This window comes from Vanacampus margaritifer, chromosome 15 (assembly GCF_051991255.1).
Source record: "Vanacampus margaritifer isolate UIUO_Vmar chromosome 15, RoL_Vmar_1.0, whole genome shotgun sequence".
NCBI lineage: Eukaryota > Metazoa > Chordata > Actinopteri > Syngnathiformes > Syngnathidae > Vanacampus > Vanacampus margaritifer.
In genome coordinates this window covers 8,302,059-8,326,356 of record NC_135446.1, presented here as the reverse complement: position 1 = coordinate 8,326,356, position 24,298 = coordinate 8,302,059, and the positions used below count along the sequence as shown (strand labels likewise).

Sequence of the window (24,298 nt, the reverse complement as noted above, 5' to 3'; positions counted from 1 at the left end):
ACAGTGAGATCAGAGCACTTGATTGTCCTGGCGGAGCCTGATGGCCGTTTTGCTGTTTTTTCCACCTCAGTATGATCTATCTCACAGGTAGACTCATCTTGAACCCAGTGTTGGCCAGCAAGACATAATAAGTTACAGAATGGGTGATGTTTAGTGAAAACTTATTCTAATCATACCGATGTGTCCATGAAAATGGACACGAACAGAGCAATATTTCTTCAAATACACAATAAAATAAGAAAAAGACTACTGTCATACAGCAAGAAAAAGTCTAAAGGCATGTTGAACATATTTTTTTTATATAAACGAAAACAAACATTAGATTGCAGAACATACCCTCAACAATGCACTCGCCGACACTGACAGTCAGTGTACAATAAAATAAAGATTATTTACAAAGCATATACAGTTGTCCAAAAAGACCTTGTGTAATCCCCCAAAAAGAAACATGCACATAAACACTATTTCACTTGAAATATTTCTTTGCTTCATGTATTTAGATCTACAAAGGATCTGTAAATGTTGTCCACTTTGGCTGCATGTGTCACAAAACGGAGAATTGAATGTTATCGTCAAGGCACCAATAAATGAAAGCCAATTGAAAGGCACAATTTCAAAAGATTACCCGCAGTCGTGAGGGTCAAAATGATGATGTCAAGGAAGGCACTAGTGCATGCATTCTCCACTCTATGACTTCGCCTTAATGAGCATATGGCACAAATTAACAATATTTGACTACAATACCCATCACATGGGTGACTGTCCTGATTGACACTTTCTTTTTGTATTCTATGTAAAACAACAACAACAACAACCTAATTGTTTATAAAAAAAATAAGATGCTTTGTTTTAGTTGAACGGCCATACAAGTGCCTGAAGCAGATTCTCCGTATTATGTACAACATTCACCTATTCAGTAGACAATTATATACATACAGTATACTGTTCAAATCCCCTCATGACTGTAATACTGGAAGCACCTCTGATGCTTCATGTAGTCAGAGATGCGACTTCAGGCTGGTTTGATCGTGTGAAGCTAAAACCCGTCGACTAGCGTTATGGTTTTCTGTATGTGCATGCAGACTTTGGCGAGCCTCGTTTCTCGCTTGTTCACATTGAAGAGAGCAGCAACTGAAACTTGACTGGCTGCGAGTGTTAATCCTACGCCACAAAGTGATGAAAAGAAGTGCTTCGTGTTTTCCAGGAGCGCTGCAGACTCCGAACTCAAATGTCCACATTCAAGTGCGCAGAAGCGGGCGACCAATGTGTGAAAATTGGTTGAACTTCTTGGTGGCTCGGGAACAACCGCCACCAGAACTTTTGACAACAGAACCCCCACAAAAATACAGCAAAACTCAACTGAAAAGTCGGAAAAACATCTTGATATGTCCGGCTATCGTGGCAAATATACGTTTAAGGCGGGGGGGATGGGGGGGGGCTGAGGCGTCTCCCCAGATGTTGCTTCAGGGAGGTCGTAGGTGGTGCGATTAATGCCCCCCGCTGGAACCTGGTGGATTGTGGATCCAGTCGAGAACTATGAGTGACAGGCTGCCAGTCATGAAAACTATTCCCACGACCAGGAAGACGGCGGCCTGTGGAGCGAGACAGGAACAAAATATTAGTCAATGCTTTCGGGTGAGGGAGGACGCACCGCGGGATTCTGGTGAAATTTCTGACGAGTCACATTTTGAAATCGGGGCCCCGCCTGCTGCGGGTGTGTACTAGGAAAGCTGATATCTTGAGAAAGTGCATGTGTGTGGACTCACTCCGATCTTCTGCGGGGAGCGAAGCGGTACCGTCTTCACCAGCCGGAGGTAAAAGGCCGCAGGGAGGATAAAGATGAGCATGGTGGCTGCCGAGGAACCTGGCCCACAAATGACACACAATTTTGGTTAACTTGACAGTTGCCACTGTTACGAGGGCACAATTGTAATAAAGGGATTCTATGCGTCTTAAAATTTAAATGAGATTGTGTGTTTAAAAAACCCCACAAATGGCAGCCAGAATCCGCCAAGTGCCATTTAGACAAAAAATACAGCCACACCTACAAGCAAACAATGGTGCACTATCAAACTCTGCAAAACTAAAGTACTTGGTAAAACTCAGCCATTTTTTAATTTTATTTTATTTATTTATTTCTGGGAGTTGACAAGTGCCATACACATTGTATTGTAGGTATTGCCATCTCCATTTAAGCCAACCACAGGTCAATACTAATTATGTCGTTACAAACTCGTGACGCATGTCCTCGAATATGTCTGGTCCTGTTGTGTGGATTAGTTCAAACAATTGCTAGTTGTAGCTCATTTTCAAATCAAGGTTTTTTTTTTTTTTTTTTTTTTTAAATTGCCACATTGATTGCTTAATATATATTAACTCTGAAAAATCGGGGGTGGGGGGGGCAGCCATGTTTAACATTGTGGTGTTAAAGTGCCATGAATCTTTAAACCGAGTGGTCGCGATTTTCTCACGCGACCGGCCACCTGACACGACCTGACACTTTAAGCTTGTGCACTTTTTTTTTTTTTACTGAACTTAAAACAACCTCTGACCCGAAGCTGCTAATCAGACCTCCATTGCCGATCTTCACATGGTTCCATGTGGGATTCCCATGGGCCCTTTTTATTTTTATGGCCCACTTACCGATGAATCCGAAGATGTCTCGGATGGTTGGGACGAAGATGACCAGCATATTGTTGAAGATCAAGATGCAGGCGGCGATGATCATGTGGCGAGGCCAACTGAAACTTCGGCGACTAAAAAGCAAGGTTGTGATGGAGGAGCGGATCTGGACAAAAACAAAACAAGACAAGATTTTCACATCAATTTGACCATAAGGAAAATTATTTTAAAATAGGCACTCCTGATTTCCATATCGCATTGACCAGGATAATGGTTTAGACTGGTCTATTTAAGTTGCCTAATTAAGTATTACATTTTTAAATATTTTATACATCTAACTGAGCTGCTGATCTAGTCAAATGTATTGTATTGCCATGACAATAAAAGTATTCAAATGGCTTCTGAAAAGTGGTGCCTATGTTTTGTGAAAAATAAAGCACCTGTTGTTTTGACTTTCCATTTATCAGGATTTGGCTTGACAGGATAAGAAAACAAAATTAAAAGCTGTCTTGAGCCCACGTTATCTGTCCGTAACAACAACAGTCCCAAGCTTCATTCCCACGCTTACGATTGACTGAAGTGTGTCAAATGCTGTGTGCACATTTGCGCAAAGGGGGAAAAAAGTGTGCATGTTAAGAGAAACAGCGGAGCCCACAGAGCCCCGCTAAGACGCCCGGTACTGCTTGAGCCACAGGCAGTCCGTTCAAGCCTCAAGTAGGTAAAAGGTCGCCTGTATCCAGTGCGGCCCGAAGCACCCGGCGGCAAGCTGGCTGCACAGGGAGCGGTTAAGAGAGACAGGGCTTGAGGGCGCCCATTCAAAAAGGCAAAGAGATTATCTCGCAAGGCAACCATGAGGTTGCATCAGCCGGCCAGCGGAGAGGAAGGCGGACGCCTGTGCAGGAAAAGGGGGGAGGTGTGGCACTACCAGTTGACAGTTGATTCTTTTAACAACCACCCTTACTTCCTTATACTCTTTTGTGTTTTATATTTCACCTACACAAGGCGCAAAAGAACATCTTTTTATGTCGCCTATGTTGACAAGATTTATTTGGAATAATCATCCTTGAGAAAGGCGAAAAAGTGGCAATTCAAACCAGCTGACCTTCAATTGTGATGGGGTTTTCTGGGATTACGGCCAAAAAGTTGTCAGCATGAAGAGCCATCGGAGATGCTGACAACAATTTAACTGCATCCCCCATAAAACTCTACAAGCTCGCACCCTCCTTTCCCTCTCTCCCACCAGCTGTTGCATAACGAGGCTCGGAAAACTCGAACCGGGACGGGGCATTTCTCTCCGAGGCTCCAAACTATTCGGCACCCAACTGTTAGCTGGCGCGAAGCCTTTGGAGTACACCGTGTGATATTTGTACACTTTTGACTCTTGCTATTTACCTGTCAGACACCCCCGCTGCCCAACCCTCCTTCCCCTCCAAAAGCACACACAGTGAGAATGTGGATGAACTGGTAAGACGTGCTGAATGACCAGTCACAAGAAGATTTGACACAATTACTCATTAAGTCTTTGCAAACCTCATGCAGACTTGAACATCTGTAAATTTGCAGACCTGCATTCAAATCTAGTGAGAAAAAGCAGAAGCTGTATACAGAGGCAATTTTCATTTCAGCAGAAATGAACCAAAAACAAAGTCCCCTTCCATGTAAAAATATACAAAACACAAGAAGCGAAGCATGACAGGCCCAATGACGCTTTTTCACTTCCAGCTTTTGCAGCCAAAACAAAACCTCAAGCAGCATAAACATAGTGCTCAAGGGGGGCTCTAGTGGCCATTTTGGTTCCTGCAACCACCTAACAATCCAAGCATTAGCCTTAAACATGAAAACAGTTTTTTAGTTTTGCGATCATTTTTTGGGCATAACTAAAACAGTGCTGCGTGACGCACTTACATTCAGCTAGCTAGCTATGCTTATACCCTAAAAAATGTGATATTCCGCTAGTGTTGCTGAGATAGAGCGCCTCATTGTTGGCCTTGAGTGTGCACGTCAGACAGAGAAAGACAGACGAATGAGGAGCGGGGGATTCGACTTGACAGTCAGCATGTGCATCACGGCCTGGTGTGGCCACTTTAGAGTGCCTCGTTGTCATGGCGTGGCACTGGAGGCCTTGAACAAATTTAAAATACATTTATTTTCACTTTACAGGGACTTAAAATGTTATGTTGGACATGTATTTTTTTTCACCTTTGAAAGTCAAAGTTAATGTTATGTTCTTGACTTACACTCAAATGATCAACAGTAAAACCTCTTTAGAGGAACATTAGTCCACGTAATTAGACTCTCATGACTAGTCAGTAAATTGGGGCGTGGACTACTGGTAAAAGCTGATGCAAACTTTAGTGAGTCTGTCATTAGGCAAGTTGTGTGTTCCAGCTCTTTGCTTGAGAAACTCTAATCAGTTGTTTTTATCTGTAGCCACAATAGGAAGCCTCGAAGCTGAGACGTTAACACATTTTTAAATTGATGCTTAGGACATAAAGGTTACGGTTAAGCACTTCTTCAATACGAGCCTGAGAACTGGGACGCCTCTACCTCCATGTAGAGCTCCTTCAAAATGCACCGAATCCTGGCAAAGCCTTGTGATCTGGCCTCCGTTTTGTATCTCCGCTCACGTGATTGCACACAAACGTACACACGCACGCTGTGCCGTCTATACACACGCACGCTGTGCCGTCTATACACACGTACGCGCGCGCACACATTCTTGTGTACGACTTCTCCGCGGGGGCCGAGGACAGACGGCCGCAGACAAAGCTAATGTTAATCTCTCGCTGAAGGTCGACAAGCAAAATAAAGGTCGGCGAGGATTCAAGGCAAGATTCTCAAATGTCAGGTGGAAACTTGGCCGAGGGACAGCGCCGCTTTTCCATCCTGACGTCTCACCTGAAGCCAAGGTTGTCACGGTCATGGTACGATGAATGTAGCACAATAATACTGCGGGCATGGCAATTGCCAACAAATGTGCATTCATCAATATCAATTTGTCATATGAGTTTTTGTTCACATCGATACTATCTCTTAAGCCGTAAGGTACAATGATCTTCGAGTAAACTGGCCTCACCTATAAACACAACACCTGCTATTTGGATAATACTTCCCACTCTTAAGGGTTCATCAGAAAGCTCTATGTATATTAGTGTGGTGCATTGTTGCGTAGTGCCCCCGACCCGCCCTGAAAGCACTGGTCAAGGTGAGGGTTTTTCCACTGTCCACTCTGATCCAGTAAACTTCCATTGCGAAAAAGGAAGGGGGGGGGGGGGTCTCCTGTCCTCTCCCTCTCCCTCTCCCTCCCGCTCCTTCTAGACACGTTATCTCCAGTTGTATCCACAGTGTCATGCAAGGATGTGATTACACTTTAGTATTAATGTGTATGTGAGGGTGATCAGTCACAAGGAGAAAATGTCAACATAAGCTTGATCTATGAGTCATTCAGTCACTATGCAAAACAGTGAAGATGTGTTTTCATAACAAAGGCTGCTGCATTAAGGGACGGAATGACAACAAGACTGCTGCTGCCACCCGGTGGCTGCTTGCAGCTTCTACATAAGTTGCTATGTGACCGAGGCTAAAAAGAGGGCATGACACTTCCTCTTGGTCAGCAGCCAAATTTGTCCTTGTGTCAGATTAAGACCAAGCTAAATTTAGCCCCTGGCCATATTTGGGAAGGAACTATGTGAATGAATGTATCCGGGGGGTTTTCTATGGGCATCACCATCGCAGGCTTACTTGTTACTCAACATGCAATCAGACACTGAAGCTAGGAATGAGTGCCGATAGCATGTATGTAGGCAATTACGCCCCCTGTCGGTTTGTTGAGGCATTTCAGCAACTAGCACAAGCAAGTGTGAGCTGCATCGTGTTCTCCAAGGAAGAGAACATCAGTGGTGTCCTGATTATGACACAAAAATCACATCCTGAGCAGCAATTCTCTCAGTAGTATTTATAGTCTTTCTATTTCTGTGAGTCGGACAAACAGTGACGATTTGAAGCATCGGTTTAAAATATGATGTATTTAAAAGTATATATTAAAATAGCCTTTGGGACCAACAAATATACTGTGTTTATAATATATCGTTCACATTTATTAGAATTTATTTATGTATTTATTTAATAGCAGTCAGGTGTTATTATTACAGGTATCAATTTAATGTGAAATAATTACAGGATTAATAAATACACATAAAATCTGCTAAATTTAAAACATGAAACACAGTCAAATGTAGTAGAATGGAGCTTGTTGCGGTGCAAACCTTTTGAAAAAATTGTATTTAGAGTTTTTGTGCAGTATGGTAAATTTGCATTTAATTTGTAAATATTCAATCAAGTACCGTTTTTATCTACTGTAGCTTGCATATGCAATACATTTTAGTGTAATAAATAAGTACATTTGTCCCCACCTATATTTAAGCACAGTAATTAATGTTCAAATTGTATTATGTAAATATGGCTCACAATAATACAGGTATATTGTTTTTAATGAACACTGTTATTTTATTACTGAGAAGTAAAAACATTTTTTTTTTTGGGGGGGGGGGGGGTCATTAAGTAGGTCAAGTGAATCACTATTTTACTTGAAGTGATTATCATTTGACTGCAATATTGGATACTATTGCGCTAATATGGATTCGGGGTGGGGGTAGGACATTTTTTTCTTATTTTTTATTTTAGTGAGTAGCAGCTGTTATAACAAGCCAGCTAGAAACGATATACAGTGTTAGGACCAAACAAATCAATCATGTGCCTACTGAATACATGTGATACTCACAGGGAAGAGCACAATGGGGACAGTCAGCGTGACGGCAGTGAGGACAGCCAAACGCACCAGCAGTAGCAGGGTGTCAAACTTGTAAACCTTGGTGAAGGTGTGAAGCAGCTCCGCCTCCACGTTTTCTGTGGTTTGCAATGGAAACGGCCACTTGTGAAACACATAACGGAACATAGAAGAACATATTCTGCACGGTAACAAACTCTTGTTCCTGTTCAGACATGACACTGAATCCCAGCACGAGTCCATTTACATGCTGGTGCATGCGTGGACCCACATGAGAGAAAGAGAGATATCTGATGGCTTGGACCCTGTTTGATCCAAGCCCTCCAGTGGGGGTTGCAAGGCCGCGCTCTTATATTAGCGCACTTCACACCGGGCTGACTGAAAATAAACACTCATTTGTAGGACAACTGTGTCATGTTAGTATTATTAGACAATGTTTGACATTCACTGCTAATATCTTTGTCTTGGCCTTTGGTTGTTGAACTTGGACAATGCTAATGCAAATTGTCATGTTTGGATGTACTTTGTTGTTTCCCGCCAGTTAAAAACAATCTTTGTGAAATGCCACCCACTCAAGACACATTAAGTGCAGTACATGAGTTGTATAGTTTCCTGTGTCATGTCTGAACAATAACAATAGAAATTTAAAATATCATTTAGTTGTCTTCAAGTCAATTATTGAGTTGTGTTACCATAAAAGGTGAGGTAGCCAACTAGTGCTGACATCATATACATGATGAGCATAGCCAAGATGGACAGGTTGGAGACATTCTGCATCTTCTTCCTGCTGCGACTGCAGAAATAACAGTGCACGTACTTGATATTTAGTTCTGCACCAGTTTTGAAAATATAGACTGTCACTTTTGGAAAGAAAACAAGTGCACTTACTCTTTCAGCTCACTGTAGATGGGCAGCACCTCGGGGTGGCACACAAAGGCAAAGGCAAGGATGGGCACGGTATACGCCGTCTGGAAGAGATATTGTAGAATTATGGGAGGCTATTTATCTTGTTTTAGTTATACAACAAGTCAGCGGCTTTCCAAATGTACAACTTGAGAAAAATGTGTCATTAAGTTTCAGCATGATTGTTCCAAGCGTTTGGTCTTAACCACACTACTTTTCCTGTTATTATTATTATTTTTCAAAAAGTGCCTTGTCTGTCATTTTCTTTATATTATGTGTAGTAAAACCCTACTGTTCATGGGGGATGAGGACTGAGCTCAAAAAACAAAACAAAAGTATAAGTAATTGATGTCACCCTTAAAAATGTATGGAATTGCTTACATTAACAGAGTAAACTGTAAATATACCACAAACTATGACCTCAAAACTGTATAATTTCAAACTCTTGTTACATTATTTAAAACCAAAAGATTTTATTTAAAAAAAAAACATTATAACTTCCATTCAAATAAATGGAAATGCCCCACATTGTGCTCCTTGTGGCCACCAGGAGGCAGTATAGTACCGACATGTAGAGACAAACAAAGAAGAATTTCACAACTAATTAAATCACTGAGATGCAATAATATTTGTTGTTGCTGGATAATATATGCCTGTGAGTATTGTTATGTTGTCTGTCTATAAAGGTTGCAGCTGCTTAAATGTTGAGGCTGTTGCAGTGTGTTAGCAATAAGCTAATTGACTTTTCTATGGCAAAATGGTAGTTGGAATTATGCAACATGTAATTGTTTTTTGTTGTGGAGTGTGACAGTAAACTTCAACTGGGAGTTGCATCTTTAAAGGCTCTTTTAGTCTCTCGGTTGAGATTTTTCACTTCAGCAGTACTTACTTTATACCAAAAATGACATTACTATCAGGCCTTTTGCGACGTAGAAAGAGGCACATTTAAAAAAAAAAAAGAAGAAAAAGGTTGTGGGGGTTTTGGCGCAATGGTGAACTTGTAAATACCGCCAATAAACAGGAGTTCCCTGTATGCAAAAGTAACATCTACATTCTTCCTGAGAAGGAAACTCAATGCAGATTTAATTAAATTAGCATTAAGGATCATTGTGACTCACTGTGAAAGGCTGTTTTTAATTTACATCCCAGTGTAGGTTCTCAGTGGCACACAAAGACCACAAATCCTACATGTGTACAAAAGACATGACACACCCTTCAAAACCACCTTAGCCAAAAATTGTAGTTCACAACCCTGTTGCGGCATTTTGCTACTTTTCACCATCAATTTTTTTTTTATTCAAACAGCATTCCCTCATATTTGAGCAAGCAACCGGTTTCAGGTCTACCTGTGAGTTGAAGACAAAGTATTTGGGGGTGCACATGTCCTCGTCGTCGTGGTGCGGCTCGACGTGGACGCCGGTGGAGGCGTGAGCGCTGTGGCTGTCCGTGGCGGTCGGGGACACGTCCGCCCGTGAGAAGTCCATCTGCTCCGAGCGGTTATGTAACGCATACACGCCCGGCATGTGCGAGGCGTTCATGCTTAGGTTGCCCGACGGGTGGTCCAGGAACGGAAGAGGACATGGGAGCTGAGTTTTCTTGTAGATCATCTGGGAATTCATGTCAAGCCTAGTTAGGCATGGTCACAGACAACAACCATGTTGGGCATTTTTTAAAGAGGAAGTCAACCCCCCCAAAAAATCTTGACAATAATACATTCTATGCAACCCCACTAGTCTAAATATGATATTCTTGTTAATATTGCGTTAGTGGAAAATATGTTAAGAAGTAAAATCCAGCAGTTTATAACAATATCAGAAGGTGGACATTTTGCCACTTGCTGTCGCATGAAGATGACATCACAGTTGCTCAGGCAACAACCAATCACAGCTCAGCTTCAGAAAACAGGTAAGCTGTGATTGGTCGTTGCCTGAGCCCTGTGCAACTGTGATGTCATCTTCAGTCGACAGCAAGCAGCAAAATGGCTGTCCTGAAATGGATTAAAATTGATGGATTTTGCTTCATATATATCCAAATTATAATAATATTCCATAAATCAGAATGTCATGTTTAAACTAGTGCGATCACATATAATATATTATTGTCAAGAAATGTTTATGGTTGACTTCTCCTTTAAATACGCAAAGGACTTGATTAACTGAAAATTATCAACAAGGTTAGGCTGTGTTGTTGCTTTGTCTCGAAGCAATTTTAGGCCAATGGATTTGACTCCATAGCAGTGACCACCAGAGGGAGAAATTTAGGGCCAACTTCTTAGAAATTTAAGAAGAACCTTTTCTACGTTTTCTATTTTAGAATTTCCATCTGCTGGACTGACAGTCACCAGGCTGCTTTCCGGTTACCATGGTCATATTTCTCAGTTGGCCAGGCTTCATTTATTTCTGAAAGTCGAAATGTGCTTTTGAATATGAAACCTCAGGTTCTGAAAACATTGTTGTCATAAGATTTCTCCTAAATAGTGTTTGGCACAATGGATGCAAAACAGTGACAGTAACATTTATGCTAAAGCTATCCTTATAACTAAGGAACCAGACCTAAATATCCAAACGTTTTTTATTTTTTATTTACAAAAATAAACTTACGACTCCCAGGAAGAACACCATGCAGGAAAGAGAAAAACCACTCGTGTAACCCAGATAACCTGCAATGAAAATAAAATAATGACATACAGACTCTGATAAGAAAGACAACGTGCAGTAGATATCATTGCCGTTTTTTTGTTGCGCTCTTCCTATAAACAGCTGGAAATGTATTTGAATGCCTATTCAATGATATGGGTCACAGATGTAGGTCGAATAGCCAATAATAGATGGATAAAAGATGTGAGGGGCAGTTTGCAAGTGGTCTGTCTGTCGTGCCAACAGATACAGATCTGCCTCTACTTTCATTCCAGAGCAGGTTTTGTTGGAGTTGAGCCACTTGAGCGCTGGTCCTGCTCCATAAAACATGTGAGAGATTGAGCTGACTAAAGGCCTTAATGATACTTTGCTTTAAGTCACATTTGACAGAGCTGACTGAGAATCGGCGTTGAATTACTTTTGGCTGACTATAGACAGCTGCAAGGATGCAACACGGATCCCTTACAAGTCCAAGGCAATAACTAACAGCGTGTAAACTAGGCAATGATGTACGTCACTGGCCAGAACATTAGGAACCCCTTCCTTCACAATCTCTTCATCTTGAGCAGTGTGCATACTTACCCAGGTTTTTAAGCAGCGACAAAGGGAAAATAATTCCAATGGACACAAATATCACCAGGTAGTTTCCGTTCAGGTACCATTCACTACAAACACAGTGGGCCAAAAATGTTTTAGAGGCTGAAGATGTTCCGTCCATACTTGCAAAAGAATAACACATACTCACCCAGTAATTTCTTCTAAACCCATGAAAGCCCGAATCACTTCGGGCAGCTCGTATTTCACAATGAAGAGGTAGCTAGACATGGCTGCAAAATGACATCAGATTTGAAATTTAGTCAAAGATTTAAAAGCATTTTTTTTTCTAATCATATAATCTAAACCTGCTCCTTACCTCCAATGTTTTGCATTATGATAGATCCAAATGCCGCTATTTTTCCCGGCCAACCAAATGCCCTTTCTCCCAGTTTTTCATAGATGAGGGATCCTGCAAAAATCAGAATCAATTAGCTTCATTAACATGGAATCCCTTGTTTTGAAGGTAAAACTCAATACCAACCAAAGTTAATTTAGTTAACTAAAAACTAACGAAAAAACTAAAATTCAAAAAACAATTTTGTTAACGAAATAAAATAAAAATGAAAATGCTTTTAAAAAAACGAAAACTAAATGAAACGACATTTTATGTTTACAAAACATATATATATTTATAGCAAAAATGTCCTTTGTTTTAGTCTTTGGTACAGGGATGTGATTTGACCAAAGTGAAATTATCTGAAAATTTAGCTGGGGGTCTGGGGGCCGCTGGCACTCACATGTTGTCCACTCACATGACAAAGAAATAGACAAAACAACAGCATAAATTTTCAATGTATATTGAACTATCCCATATAAAATGGCAGTTTTAGTCAACTCAAAATCAGTCACATTCAAAAACATTGGACTGCCTTTGCTTTTAAAAACTATCACTGAGAATATCATCATATCTAACTAATGTGATTACTAAGTTAACACATAAATAATGTTGAAGAGTTCAAATTTCATGAACAAATAATTGTATCATGACCAAATGAAAAGTAACTCATATTAGAGCATACCACTAATGTCTTTGTTATAGCAGAAGATGTTATCTTTTGGAGTCATGTGCATACACAATGAACTACTAAAAAAAAAAAAAAAAAAAAAAAAATTGGGGGGGGGGGGATAAAAAAAAGCGGAATTCCGCGAATTAGCGGAAAAATCACATCCCTGTTGGTAATCAATTTAATGCATGAGCCTTTGGGGATGATTCATTTTGATATTAACCGGAATAAGGACATTTGAAAGTGTGTCACACAAAAGTGACGTCATCTAGCAGCAGACAATAGAAAAGCACCTTTAGATGACTGATTAGTTGCTTCCATGGCGTTTTTTAAATATTGCGCACAAGTAATACACACTTTTAAAAAAAAATACTGAAACTAACTAAAACTAAGCATTTATAAAATAAAACTGATCAAAACTAACAGAACCACTTTAAACAAAATAAATTAAAAAAACTCAAAAGCAATTTAAAAACTAACTAAAATGAAAAATTCCCAAACTTTAACAACCCTGATACCAACCTCCTTCTTTAGCTGTCATAAGGAGCAGATGCACAGAATATAAGGAGAGGATGGCAACACCAATCAGGAGGAGTCTATATGCAAGGAAGAAGAGAAGTTCATTTTTAACATTCGCTATGAACGCCCTGGGTTCCTCATTCTAATGATGCAGTCTGTATTATATTATAGAAGAGACACCATCATGGTCAATTCATGAGCTTGCCTCTATGAGATTGCATGGGTAGTGGGTGGAAGAGGTGCCGTGTGATAGGAGAGTGCAGTGGGTCACAGAGTGAGAGAGTGAGTGAATGGGTGGCATATTGGATTGACAACTACTGCTACTAGAGTTTCTTCCACGCTAACGTCATTGACTATTGACAAGTTGCGTTGATACTCACGTAAACAATATAATGCCAGTGTTGGCCATGGCATACGACAGGCCCAGGATCCCGCTGCCCATTATGGCGTTACTTAAGTTGAAGACCGACATTCCAAAGGATGTATGGCCCGGATGCTGCTCGGATTTTAAAAAGAGAGAGAGAGAGAGAGATGGAGACAGAGGAGAGATCACATTAGGTGTATTAGAACAAGACAATAATAAATAGACGAATGTCTCTCGTGCAATTCTATGCAAATATGGGATAAGACAATTTCAAGTCATGTGCGTGGTGGAACTGTGGAACATTCATTATAACGTTTCACTGCAGCCCATCGAACAATGAAAATCAATTTATCAGTGGAATTCTTACATATTCCTCATGGTACTCTTCATATTTCTTCTTCTTCATCATGCCATTGGTCAGGAACTTCTGGCTCTCGCCATCATCCATGTCGTCCAGGAATTGACTACAAAAGCACAAATTGAACATAAATCGATTTTAAGAATGTGCCGATGAATTGTTCTCTTCGGGTTTTGTGTTATGTGCATGTAGTGCATACCTGTTGATGGTGGCCTTTTCGGAATCGATGGTCTGGGTGAAACGGTCCAAACTGTCCGTGCTGTCGTCGTCGGCCTCCGTGGAGACGTTCCTCAGCTCCATGCGATCCACGATTCCCGGCATAGTGGTTCACAGCGGGATGAATTTTCCAACGCTCACTTGACACTTTCAGCGGTCACCAGACACTAATGTGCTCTTTTAACTTGTAACTAATGTTTTTTTTTCTCTAATGTGACCCTGAAAAGGAAACAAAATTGTCGTTAGAGCTGCTTAAATAATGCATCTTATAGATGTCTTTTTTGACTGAAACATGTTTCCACTGCAAATGAGTCTGCACCATTTCCTCCTGGAACTGTTTGTTCTGTTACCTCACAGCGGAAACGGTTCGCTCGACACAAAAGGGACGCCTCTCGTACATTGCGAATTTCCAACTAGATAACCATAAATTTACGGGTACCAAATAGTAGATTGTCTTTGTGCATATATTCTGTAACATGCCAAAGGTGACATACGGTCCATCGAGGTTTGGTCTGAGTAAAGTCAACAAACGCTGCAATTAGGCCACGGATGCAAGGAGTTCGTCAGCCATCAAGGGGCCCCCTTGTTCACAACGCAGGCCTCACTGGCTCACTGGGGACTAGGCTTGCTTCACATTTTCCACTTTAACATCATTATTACGCAATGTAATGTAGAGATTCGGGCTAACACAAATTGCTGTGTCATAGTCATACAAAGCGCTCTTAGACAGGAGCGAGAACGGCCATATTAAATCACTAAGTCATGTTCCCCTTTAATTGTTTGCTTTTTTTTTGGGCCCCCTCCCCAACATTTTCAAGAGTCTTGCTAGCAAATTAGTTGCGTAATCTTGCTAACAAGAAACAAGACGAAGCTTGAAAGCTCCTTAATGAGGCAATAATTGCATTATTTTGCTCAGGGGGCCCTCTTGAGCTTTTAAATCTAATATATCACTACCTAATACAAATCAATTTCAATAGCTTTTTTAATTTTTTGAATTTCTAATGAAACCTAACAATCCATGCCAATGAATGTATTTTATAGGAATCCCAGTTCATCAGGGGAGTTACATTCCAAACTCGTCAGGGAGGGAAAAATCCATGTTATTGAGAGACCATATTACAAACATCTTTACCCCTCCCACATGTTTTAAACACATTTCAACTTACTAAAACACACTTTGTTAACACGTTCTAAATGTATTTAAACATCAATGATGCACTCGGGCTCGATATGACAGCTCTAGTCTGAGTGTAGGTGCGGAAACCCAATTATTTACCCCCTACGCTCGAGGCACGCCCCAAACCTCGAATGGTATCTGCCTGCCTGCCAACAACAGTCATTTGATAATATTACATTCAGTTGTAAAAATGGATGAGATTGCATGTCTGTCTTTGAAGTGCAGGTAGACAGCTGAGTTAGTCCGTCTATGTTGTGACGTGTGTCTGCCCTGTTTGCTTGCTTTCCCCAAGAAACTTTTTTGGGTAGTTAACACCACTTACCGTAAAATTTCCATGCCACGATATTACACAACCAGAGTGCCCCCGACTACTTGTTTAGCAACTCTGTACTAAAAGAAGCTGCTGAGCAGAAGTATCTTAGCATCACAATACACTTTGCATGTTTACAGTCAATAGGCTCTCGTGAATTGACGTCAAAGATGTGGAAAACAAACCGCCTGACCCTCACTGCTGACTTGATTTGACACACGGTTAGTCATATACTTTGGTTTTGCCTCTCCAATTGGAAGCCTGACGTGCGTTTAAGCCAATGACCATTTTGCGCGTATGTTACCGCTATCAACCGCATCCCGTATCCATAAGTCCAGCTAAATAACCATTGCGTTGCTTTTTGATACCTACATGTTGACTTTCAACGCAAAGAGGATTAACCTGTCTGACTGGGTTACCCTCACTTGGACTTTAGTGCCCCGCCGGCCTCTAGAAACTCTACAGTATTATGATACAGTATAGGCTCATCCGTATGGAGCACATGCTGCTTTAATTTTTAAGCTTGCCTAGCCATGACAAACTAATTGACAAATAGCGTTTTAATACATTTTGAGTGGCCTCATCTGGAATACACATCAAACCATGTGTATAGCCACAGGGGCGCTGTGGAAGATTCCGAGGGAAACACACATACTCGTAAATGTGTCCAACAAACATACGATGTGACAATCTTTCAACAAATTTTCACCCCCTGTGTTTTATGCTAAATGTCAACAGGGTCACTCACTGACCTAATTTGTTGAGACGGGTTTTATATGACACACAAGCATTTATAGTCACTAGGCTGCAACCCTCTCAAAAATAAATGAGCCAAATTTGATCAATAGTCACAAGATTACCATTCAAAAATTGATGGTAAAAGGCAGCACCATTGCGTGGCGGTACCGCCAGGCATTGCAATGATATACAATCATTCTTCTTTTGTTTTCAAACCTAGAAGAACTCATCCTGACCCTATTCCTCCGCCCAAGCAATGTCTTGCATCAGCGAACCAACCATTTGAGCGCAAAATTCTTCCAGCCTGACTGCAGAGAAGTGCAGAAAGTAGACAGCAGTTGTGTTTTTCCAAATACTCGTTGCAGCCGGATCATGCATCAAGATAACGCTCAAAATTGTGCATTTGCATACATTTAAATAAGACAGAAAGATGAAAAAGAGCAAATTCCTAACATATTTAAAAACATAGCAAACATACTCACTTATGCGGAAGATTCCCGTGTGGGAAAAAAAATCTTGACCGCTCCTTATTTCTTAGCCAACAATATGTTTTAGTAGTCGGACGGTAACAGAGAAGTGAAGGGTCGAGGAGCTGCGGCTATTTTGTAACTCAGGTGAGAAGGGACGCTTTTAAAAGAGGGGAGGGAGGACTTCGGTCACCCAATCAGGACTGGGCTCTCCTTTTGAGCATGCTCATAAGAATCCCCCCTGCCCCCAATGCACACACAATCACATGCTTGCACAAACTCCCTCTACAGAAAAGAAATAAAACATCATCGAACGATATCACACACTAGTGAGCTCTGTCATGTCTGACTTTGTAAAGTGATCACATGGCAAGTCACATGACTTTCCTCTAACTTGGCGTACTAGGTAACCACACACACACACACACAAATGATGGTCACTACACACACACACACACACACACACATTGCCAGCTGCACTGCTAGCTGTACTGGCCACAGTAGGCTGCACCGCCGCTCCGCCAATCAGAGCGCAGCGACAGGGGATGTCGCTGTGCCCAAGGTCGTGTACATGTCAGGGATGAGGCGTTATCTCGTCGCTTCGTAATGTTCAAACAAGAGAGAACATACACTCTCCACTTAAGTGAACTTTGAGAATCCTCTGGACTTGTCCTTCCAAATAATAAGTGAAAATCAAAGCCCGTAGAGACTTTTTTTTTTTAAATGTAATTTTCCCACCTGCCTTAAACACAACGTAAACTTATGAAATCACGCATAGAATAAATTGTTTGTATTGTAGTGTCTGTCGTGTCTGTATACATTGAGGAGGTGGGGTCAAGTGGGGCTACATCTGCGTGTGAGTGTCTGGGCTTGAGCTGTGGCTGACAGCAGCTCATTCCTGCCTGAGTGTTTATCGCTCTCCTTGCAATCAATTAACGGCTAAAAGCGAGTATAGCGGAGGATTAAACTGCAAGAGGCTGGAATGGACATACAACTACGTTGGCCTGACTTGTTTCAATTTGGCAATCTAGAATTAAAAAATGCTCATCTTGTGTATGGAGGAACCTTGATTTTTTTTTTTTTTGGAAAAAGCTCAGTAGGGGCTCCTATTGTGTGGAATGAGCAAAAACTACCTTAACCTCCAAACACATATCCTTTGTTGGGAGTATATTAGCAAAAAAAAGTCATAAAAGTGACAAACGGCGGCAATTTACACCAAGTCAGTCCACCAACATTCCTTAGATAACTTCAACAAATGCTCAGCCAATCACCTGTGACCAGAAAGCTGTGATACTGGAGGAAAGCTAGAGGGAGGATTGGGGAATGGACTATATGCCATAAAGTATAGTTGACTGACAATACAAGCATCCGGGAATGGTACATTTCAATTCTTTAAGTAGTTTTGACAAATAAAATAAAATGCTGTGATGTAACCCAGTCAAAAAGAACACTCTAACACTTGAAGGTCCGTTTGATAGCAACAAGGACGGCTGCTCAAGCGCCGCACCATCACCTGTGTTGACACACCCCTGTTATGAAACGCCATATTGCTAAATATATATTCACACACCACCATGGAATTTATCACCATTGATAAGTTCTGTGTAAACAGGACAGGCGGAGTCCTTGAAGGGGGCGCTTCCTCTTCTTTCATTTTTTGCTGTTAGCCACCTATAATGGTCTGAATACCGCACCGCTCTCAAATTTGCTCATTTTTACAAGCGCACCAATGAATGTCTAAATCCAACTCATCGTCGAAACAGACTTTCAGCCTCTTTTCTTTACTTTGCTAGTTTCTCACTTGATCTAATTTACTTGACACAACCGATTTCCCAAGTCCATCAACAACATGACAAGTGGGGCATGTTAGTGCCATCATCATCATCATCATCATAATCAATCGCAAAGGGTTGTTCACCTTCCCCTTTTCATCAAAGCCCCTCCAGCGTGACTTCTTAATTCAAGCCAGTCCTGGACCCATGTACGGTAAATGGGACAGTCCCTCCCACAGCCATGTGTCCACAGTGATCATAAAAATTAGGAATCTGAAATCGCTAAATTAAGTCTAAAACTCTCAATGGGTTGTAAAAACTCTCCATTAGTGACTGACGTGGCTTATAATGTGATCATGACATAGAAAACACAGATATAATAATTGCAACATAAATTGTATGGAGAACTTTATCAACAAAAGGAACTTGATCTTGGGGATAATTCTTCAGTAGGCTGTGAAAATCCTTGAGAGCTCTATCAAAGACTTGACAGTGCCCACGGAGCCTCTAAGAATTTCACAAGTCAGAGATAATGTATATTTCTGGCTCCTGTTTTCCACGAATGCGCTTGCTAAGCTAATGTTATTCTGGATGACATAACAGCATGATATGATATAAGTAAGTAAAGACATTGGGATGCACAGTCACCATTTGTGTAGTACGCTTCATTAGTCATGGAAACAGGACTTCAGAACATTCTGAGCTAATTTTAAAATGACTATTTTTGTCCGTCGTTGATCAATGAAATGTGATATCTTGGAATGTCAATGTCATATCTCGTCGACATGTTTTGACCATGTTTTATGCTAGGTCTCGAACAAGCTAGTCGACTTTACTTCTCTACATCGATGTTTAAAGCGTCAAGTCCATTAATCACTAATGATATGTTTTTGGCTTCTCATCTTCTAAATGGCCAATTTACAAAGGAGTTTTCATTTGCACATCTGCTGCCGTTGCTGGACTATAGCACTCTGTGGAGCAAACCAGTGAGTAGGAAACTAATACATGATGATGAAACTGTGCTGAATAAATTTAATTTTGTTGATCGACTGATTCAACTTTCACCACATAATAGTTGACTACAAAATATATATAGTTGTACAACCACTAGTTCATGCTAATTTTGCGCTATTTTTTTTTTTTTATATCATAGTTGTTTGTATTTACCAAGTCGTTAGTAATTCCCATTTTAAAACCGTAGGTTACTTTAATTCAAATCCGAGCTGGACTGGACATTGAAGCACTTTTTGTTTCAACACATCTGGCTGAGTCATGCAGCTCCCATTTATTTGTGTTGGTCTGTCCGAATTTCCAAGTGCCACGTCCTCAAAAAGGAGCTACACAAACACAAAGCTTGTACAGCGGCCACGATCGTGTTCCCACCTGGGAGGAATCCATCATTTGACGTGACAACTCCCACCTCACATGCATTACTGTAGTGTACATGTGATGAACGCATCCATAAGAAAATATACGCCAAAACATATATAGACACGCCTCCAATGGCGTCACATGGCGGCAGCAGTCGCCATCTAAACTTGGCCTTTTGTACGAGCACCTCGTGTGTCCTAACCTTGTTTGTGACCTGTTCCTCTTTCTTATCGCTTTGCATCGATCCACAAACTTGTCCGCGACAGAAGTGACGCGCTTTTACTCCTTTGCTTGTGGGCTTGAGTTGAGGAACAGAAGGATTCAAAGGTTCAGTTTGCTCCACAAGAAAGTAGTTGTTTTTTAACTTACATTATTTCCAATGTGTTTATTGTAATAACTAGATCTTATATGCTTATATGTTCCTCATAACGTCTCAATGTTTGCAGGCTTAATGCCATTTAGCAATTGCCAGGTCTCCTTTGTCACCTATTATGTAACCTATGTTCAATCTTGTGCATAAGTCATATTGTGTATTATTCATGGCGGCAGACTCAGGCAGCAGTCCAGCCCTGTTTTCATTGGCCTGTCAAGAGGGCTGAAGAATGACTTGAAAGGCTTTTTCAATTCAATCTACTGGGGCGCCTTGTGCAAATACATAAGCAGAGTGCTGTAAAAGCAAACACGGGTTCTATTTTAGACATTGCCTTTACAAAAAGATCACCAACAAGTATGGGAAGTTGACTAATAATCCAACTCATTCTGTAGAAGAGAATCAGAAAAACAAACTTTATTTCATTTTCTGTTTAACGTTCTTGTCAATGTTGACGGTTTGGCTAGTAAGCCTGTCACGCGAACGGCTAATGCCACTGTTTGCTATTTTTATTGACAGAGCTGAATAAAAATGTAAATAAAAAATAAAGTCATAATTAGTTGTAACTTATTACTGACAACTAATAAATGTATTTTTTAAAACAGTTGTATAATCACAATATCACACTGAAAAGTCGTGATCTTGATGTTACTGTCACAGCCTGTGACGATATCCAGTACATCACCTGCTCTCGCGTCACATTGCCTAATTGTAGGACCAGCAAAGGGTCCAAGCAGCTGTGTGGGCAAACATCCCACTGTGTTTTCAAGATCATCAAACGAGACATTGAGCCCTTGTGGTTGACCTGTGACCTCTGATCACCATGTGGAAAAGAGGAAAACAAATTTCCCCTCCCGCAAGGACCAACGCCGCTTGTCACTAAAACAAGAAGAGACCGTCCCTCGTATAGGGTGGCCCACCATCGAGGGGTAGAAACAAAGACGTATCAGCTCAACTCGGGTCGTGACAAGTTGCGCATTTGTCCCCAGATGAATAGGCTTGGCGCCACGCTGCTAAATTCATTGCTGAGGTGTTACCACAACACTCAATACGACAACAATTTAAGCCCATGCAATAATTACTTTTGCATTTAATCACATTTTTACAAGTGTACGAAAGGTAGGTATGAAATTTTAAATGTTTTTTGTTTGTTTGTTTTTTACATGAATTGTAAATAACAGCAAATAATCAGTCGAGAACAAAAAAAAATAGATTGTAAAGCGGTATTGGACAGGTGTCGAAGGATGAAAGTTTTAAGTAAAGGAAGGAGTGATGCAAAATAAAGAGAAGGATGCAAAGAAGGAAGAGGCGCGAGAAAACAAGAATAAAAAAAACTGGTGTGGTGGGATGAAGGAAGGAATGCAGAAAAGTAGGTTTAAGCACAGGATGGATGTTTAGGATGCATTCATTATCAAAGTCATCCAGAGTAAGAAAAGAAGGGAAGCAGATACGCAAGGAAAAGATGCCAGAACCCCCCCACACACACCTCAAATATATTTAACGGTAATACAATGAGCATCAATATTGCATATTGTGTACGCAAGTCATTTTGTTAGACAAATATGCTTTTTTTTTTTTAAATACTTCTTAAGAGACCCTTTCCATTTTGAATACCACCAACCCCACACCCCCAATAGCACCAATAAACAATATATGTCAGCTTGAAAGCAAAAGTGTGTACAAACAGTACTGTAGCTGTTTGATGCTAAATGAGCAAAATGTTTCTTTATGCTTCTGTGTCCATTCATATAATAATTTATTCCATTTCCCTTCATCTTCAAGCTGTTATATACATATGAAAAGTCTATGTATCCAATTGCATAACCGAAAAGAATATGAACCCACAGGTCATGAAGCACTTTATTACATAATTTTGTTGACCAGTACAGTATTACGACTAATCGATTTACAACAGCGAGATAAAACTCCATTCTTACTCAATCATTTCAATACTTGATATTTTGCTGCCTTTCTCAAAGTGAAAGAAACAAATGTCACTGATGTGCTGCTCCAGATGTTTCATTGAAGGAAGAAAAATATTTTAGGTCACTGCTGGTTGGAAGAAATATATGTGGCGAAGTGTGCCAAAAGTGAATATATGCATGGTTACCGTGTAATAATAGCAGCCAAAGAGGCAATGACAGGATGAACATGCCACTCAAATATGCCCAAGATGTCCCTTACATTCTCCAAACTGAATCTAGTCTTTGTGTGTGTCTTTGTGGTCAGGGTGTGTTGCTTCATACTGCAGGCTGGCTTAAGACCAGCGTAAACACTGCAGAAAAGTGTAGATAAGCCACACAATGTAACACTATTGAAAATGTAGGCTAAAAGTATGCAGTGACTTGGAAAATCCAAGTGTGTTTTTAGACATTTCGTTTTGTTAGTTACTTTTGAGTTAGCAAAGATAATAATGCACACTTTTGATTGACTCTAAGGGAGGTACTATCAATTCCCTAGTTTGTCTAGTGTTGTAGACATATTGTGGAGTTGATGCTATTTGTCGTGTTAAGTCATATTGAATGTATTCAGTGTTGCCTGACTTTATGACAGTAAACATAAATCATTTAAATGTCATTGGGATAAATTGTGGTCATGGATACTTTTGCATTTATAGTTATTAGTACAATTAAATTACATGTTTACTGTTTTTCTAGTAAATTCTAGCTATATATATATAGTTTGTGCGCAGTTTTGGCTCTGTAAAAAGTACATTGTCTTGAGACGTCCAATAATCATTCTTGTGTGCTAAATTAAGACACTTCTAGTGCACTATGCAACAAAAACTCAATTTTAAAACGGCACCATTGCTCTATGTGAGCTAATAGCTCGAGCACCACCAATGGAGCCCATGATTGCAGTCACAACATGACTATTAGCTCGTGATGAGCTCTCCTGTTGCATAAAAACTAGCCATGCAAACCACATTTCTCAATCTACTGTCCTTATCGCCATGAATCTGCGACAGAAGCGTGTTCGGGACAACGCCATGTGAGGCAGACTCTTTTTGTTTTGTTCCGCGACGCGTGGAGGAAAAGAAAAAAAACGGAGATAGTGAACGTGCAATAAAGCGAGCAGTAACACGCGCACTTTTACAACTTAATGCAGAAAGGTTAATTGAGGTTTTAAATTCCAAATTGAGAGATTAGAAATAATTTGCGTGGCTCAATCGCGACGCCATTTCGGAGCTTTTACGCGCCGCGATTCCGTGTAGGAAGGAATCCTGTTGCATTCCCGAAACACGGCGTTTCAAACTAATACGAACGTGCTACCGTCAAACACAAATATATTCATAGCAATTTAACTCAAATACGTATGTAAAGCGACCTTCAATTTCCTGACCGTAAGAAAGACCTACAAAATCCCTCCATTCAAGCCAATTAAAACGATAATAATTTTAACACCACAGCGGCAGACGATAAATTTGAAGATGCGCTGATTGCATGCTGGATTAAAGTGAATTTATGCTTGATTAAAGTGAATTTAATAACAAGTAAGAGGGTAAAGGGGTCTTACCAAGTGTGAGTGGAAGGCAGTTGGAAGTAGCAGCAAGCAGCAGGAGGAGGAGGACTAGTAGAAACAAGAGATGGAGACCCTTCCAATTTAACAAGCAAGGAGACTGAGTGGAAATTTCCATGTGCCATGTGATGACGGCAGCTAGTGAAGCTTCATGTTACACTGCGGGATGGTGGGAGGGGTCCTAACCTGACACCCCAACATACCCCCCACCCACCCCTGAGATGAGCAAAGCGCCCTTGTTGTCTCAAGTGTCTTCACGTGATCTTAATTGTTTATTTAAATTGGCCAGTCCAAACAGTTTTTAAAAAATAATTAAATAAAGACTCAGAGTAGAGGTGGCCTTTGTTTACATTCCGTCTGGCCACATTAGAGGAAAGTTGGACATACCGGAAGGGAAAGTTAAGGAAGGATGACTCAAAGATTTGGGGCTTCTCCACCGAAGTGCATAAATAACTAATCTTGTGGCTTCAGTTGTTCAGTTGTTTAAGATTGAAGTTTATTACCAGATGCACAATACAAACAGGAAAAAGAGGTTACTTCTTAGCAAGTTTGCCTTTAATGAATAAAAC

The 24,298-nt window shown here is 40.6% G+C and overlaps 1 protein-coding gene across 2 annotated transcripts; it reads right to left on the bottom strand.

Moving 5' to 3' along the window:
• Positions 1-282: 282 nt before the first annotated feature.
• slc38a4 (solute carrier family 38 member 4) lies at positions 283-23,892 on the bottom strand. 2 transcript variants are annotated; one of them, XM_077543495.1, is made up of 16 exons: positions 23,727-23,892; positions 13,989-14,224; positions 13,799-13,895; positions 13,448-13,563; positions 13,071-13,144; positions 11,861-11,953; positions 11,693-11,774; positions 11,530-11,612; positions 10,912-10,970; positions 9,658-9,918; positions 8,297-8,376; positions 8,101-8,201; positions 7,403-7,527; positions 2,644-2,788; positions 1,767-1,864; positions 283-1,592 (listed from the first exon to the last, which is right to left on the bottom strand). In XM_077543495.1, the coding sequence occupies exons 2-16, from the start codon at positions 14,108-14,110 to the stop codon at positions 1,488-1,490; spliced, it is 1,641 nt and encodes a 546-aa protein (XP_077399621.1). In that variant the 5' UTR covers positions 14,111-14,224; positions 23,727-23,892; the 3' UTR covers positions 283-1,487. The 2 variants fall into 2 exon arrangements, with proteins under 2 accessions (XP_077399621.1, XP_077399620.1); XM_077543494.1 differs by lacking the exon at positions 23,727-23,892 and adding an exon at positions 16,713-16,871.
• Positions 23,893-24,298: the final 406 nt, after the last annotated feature.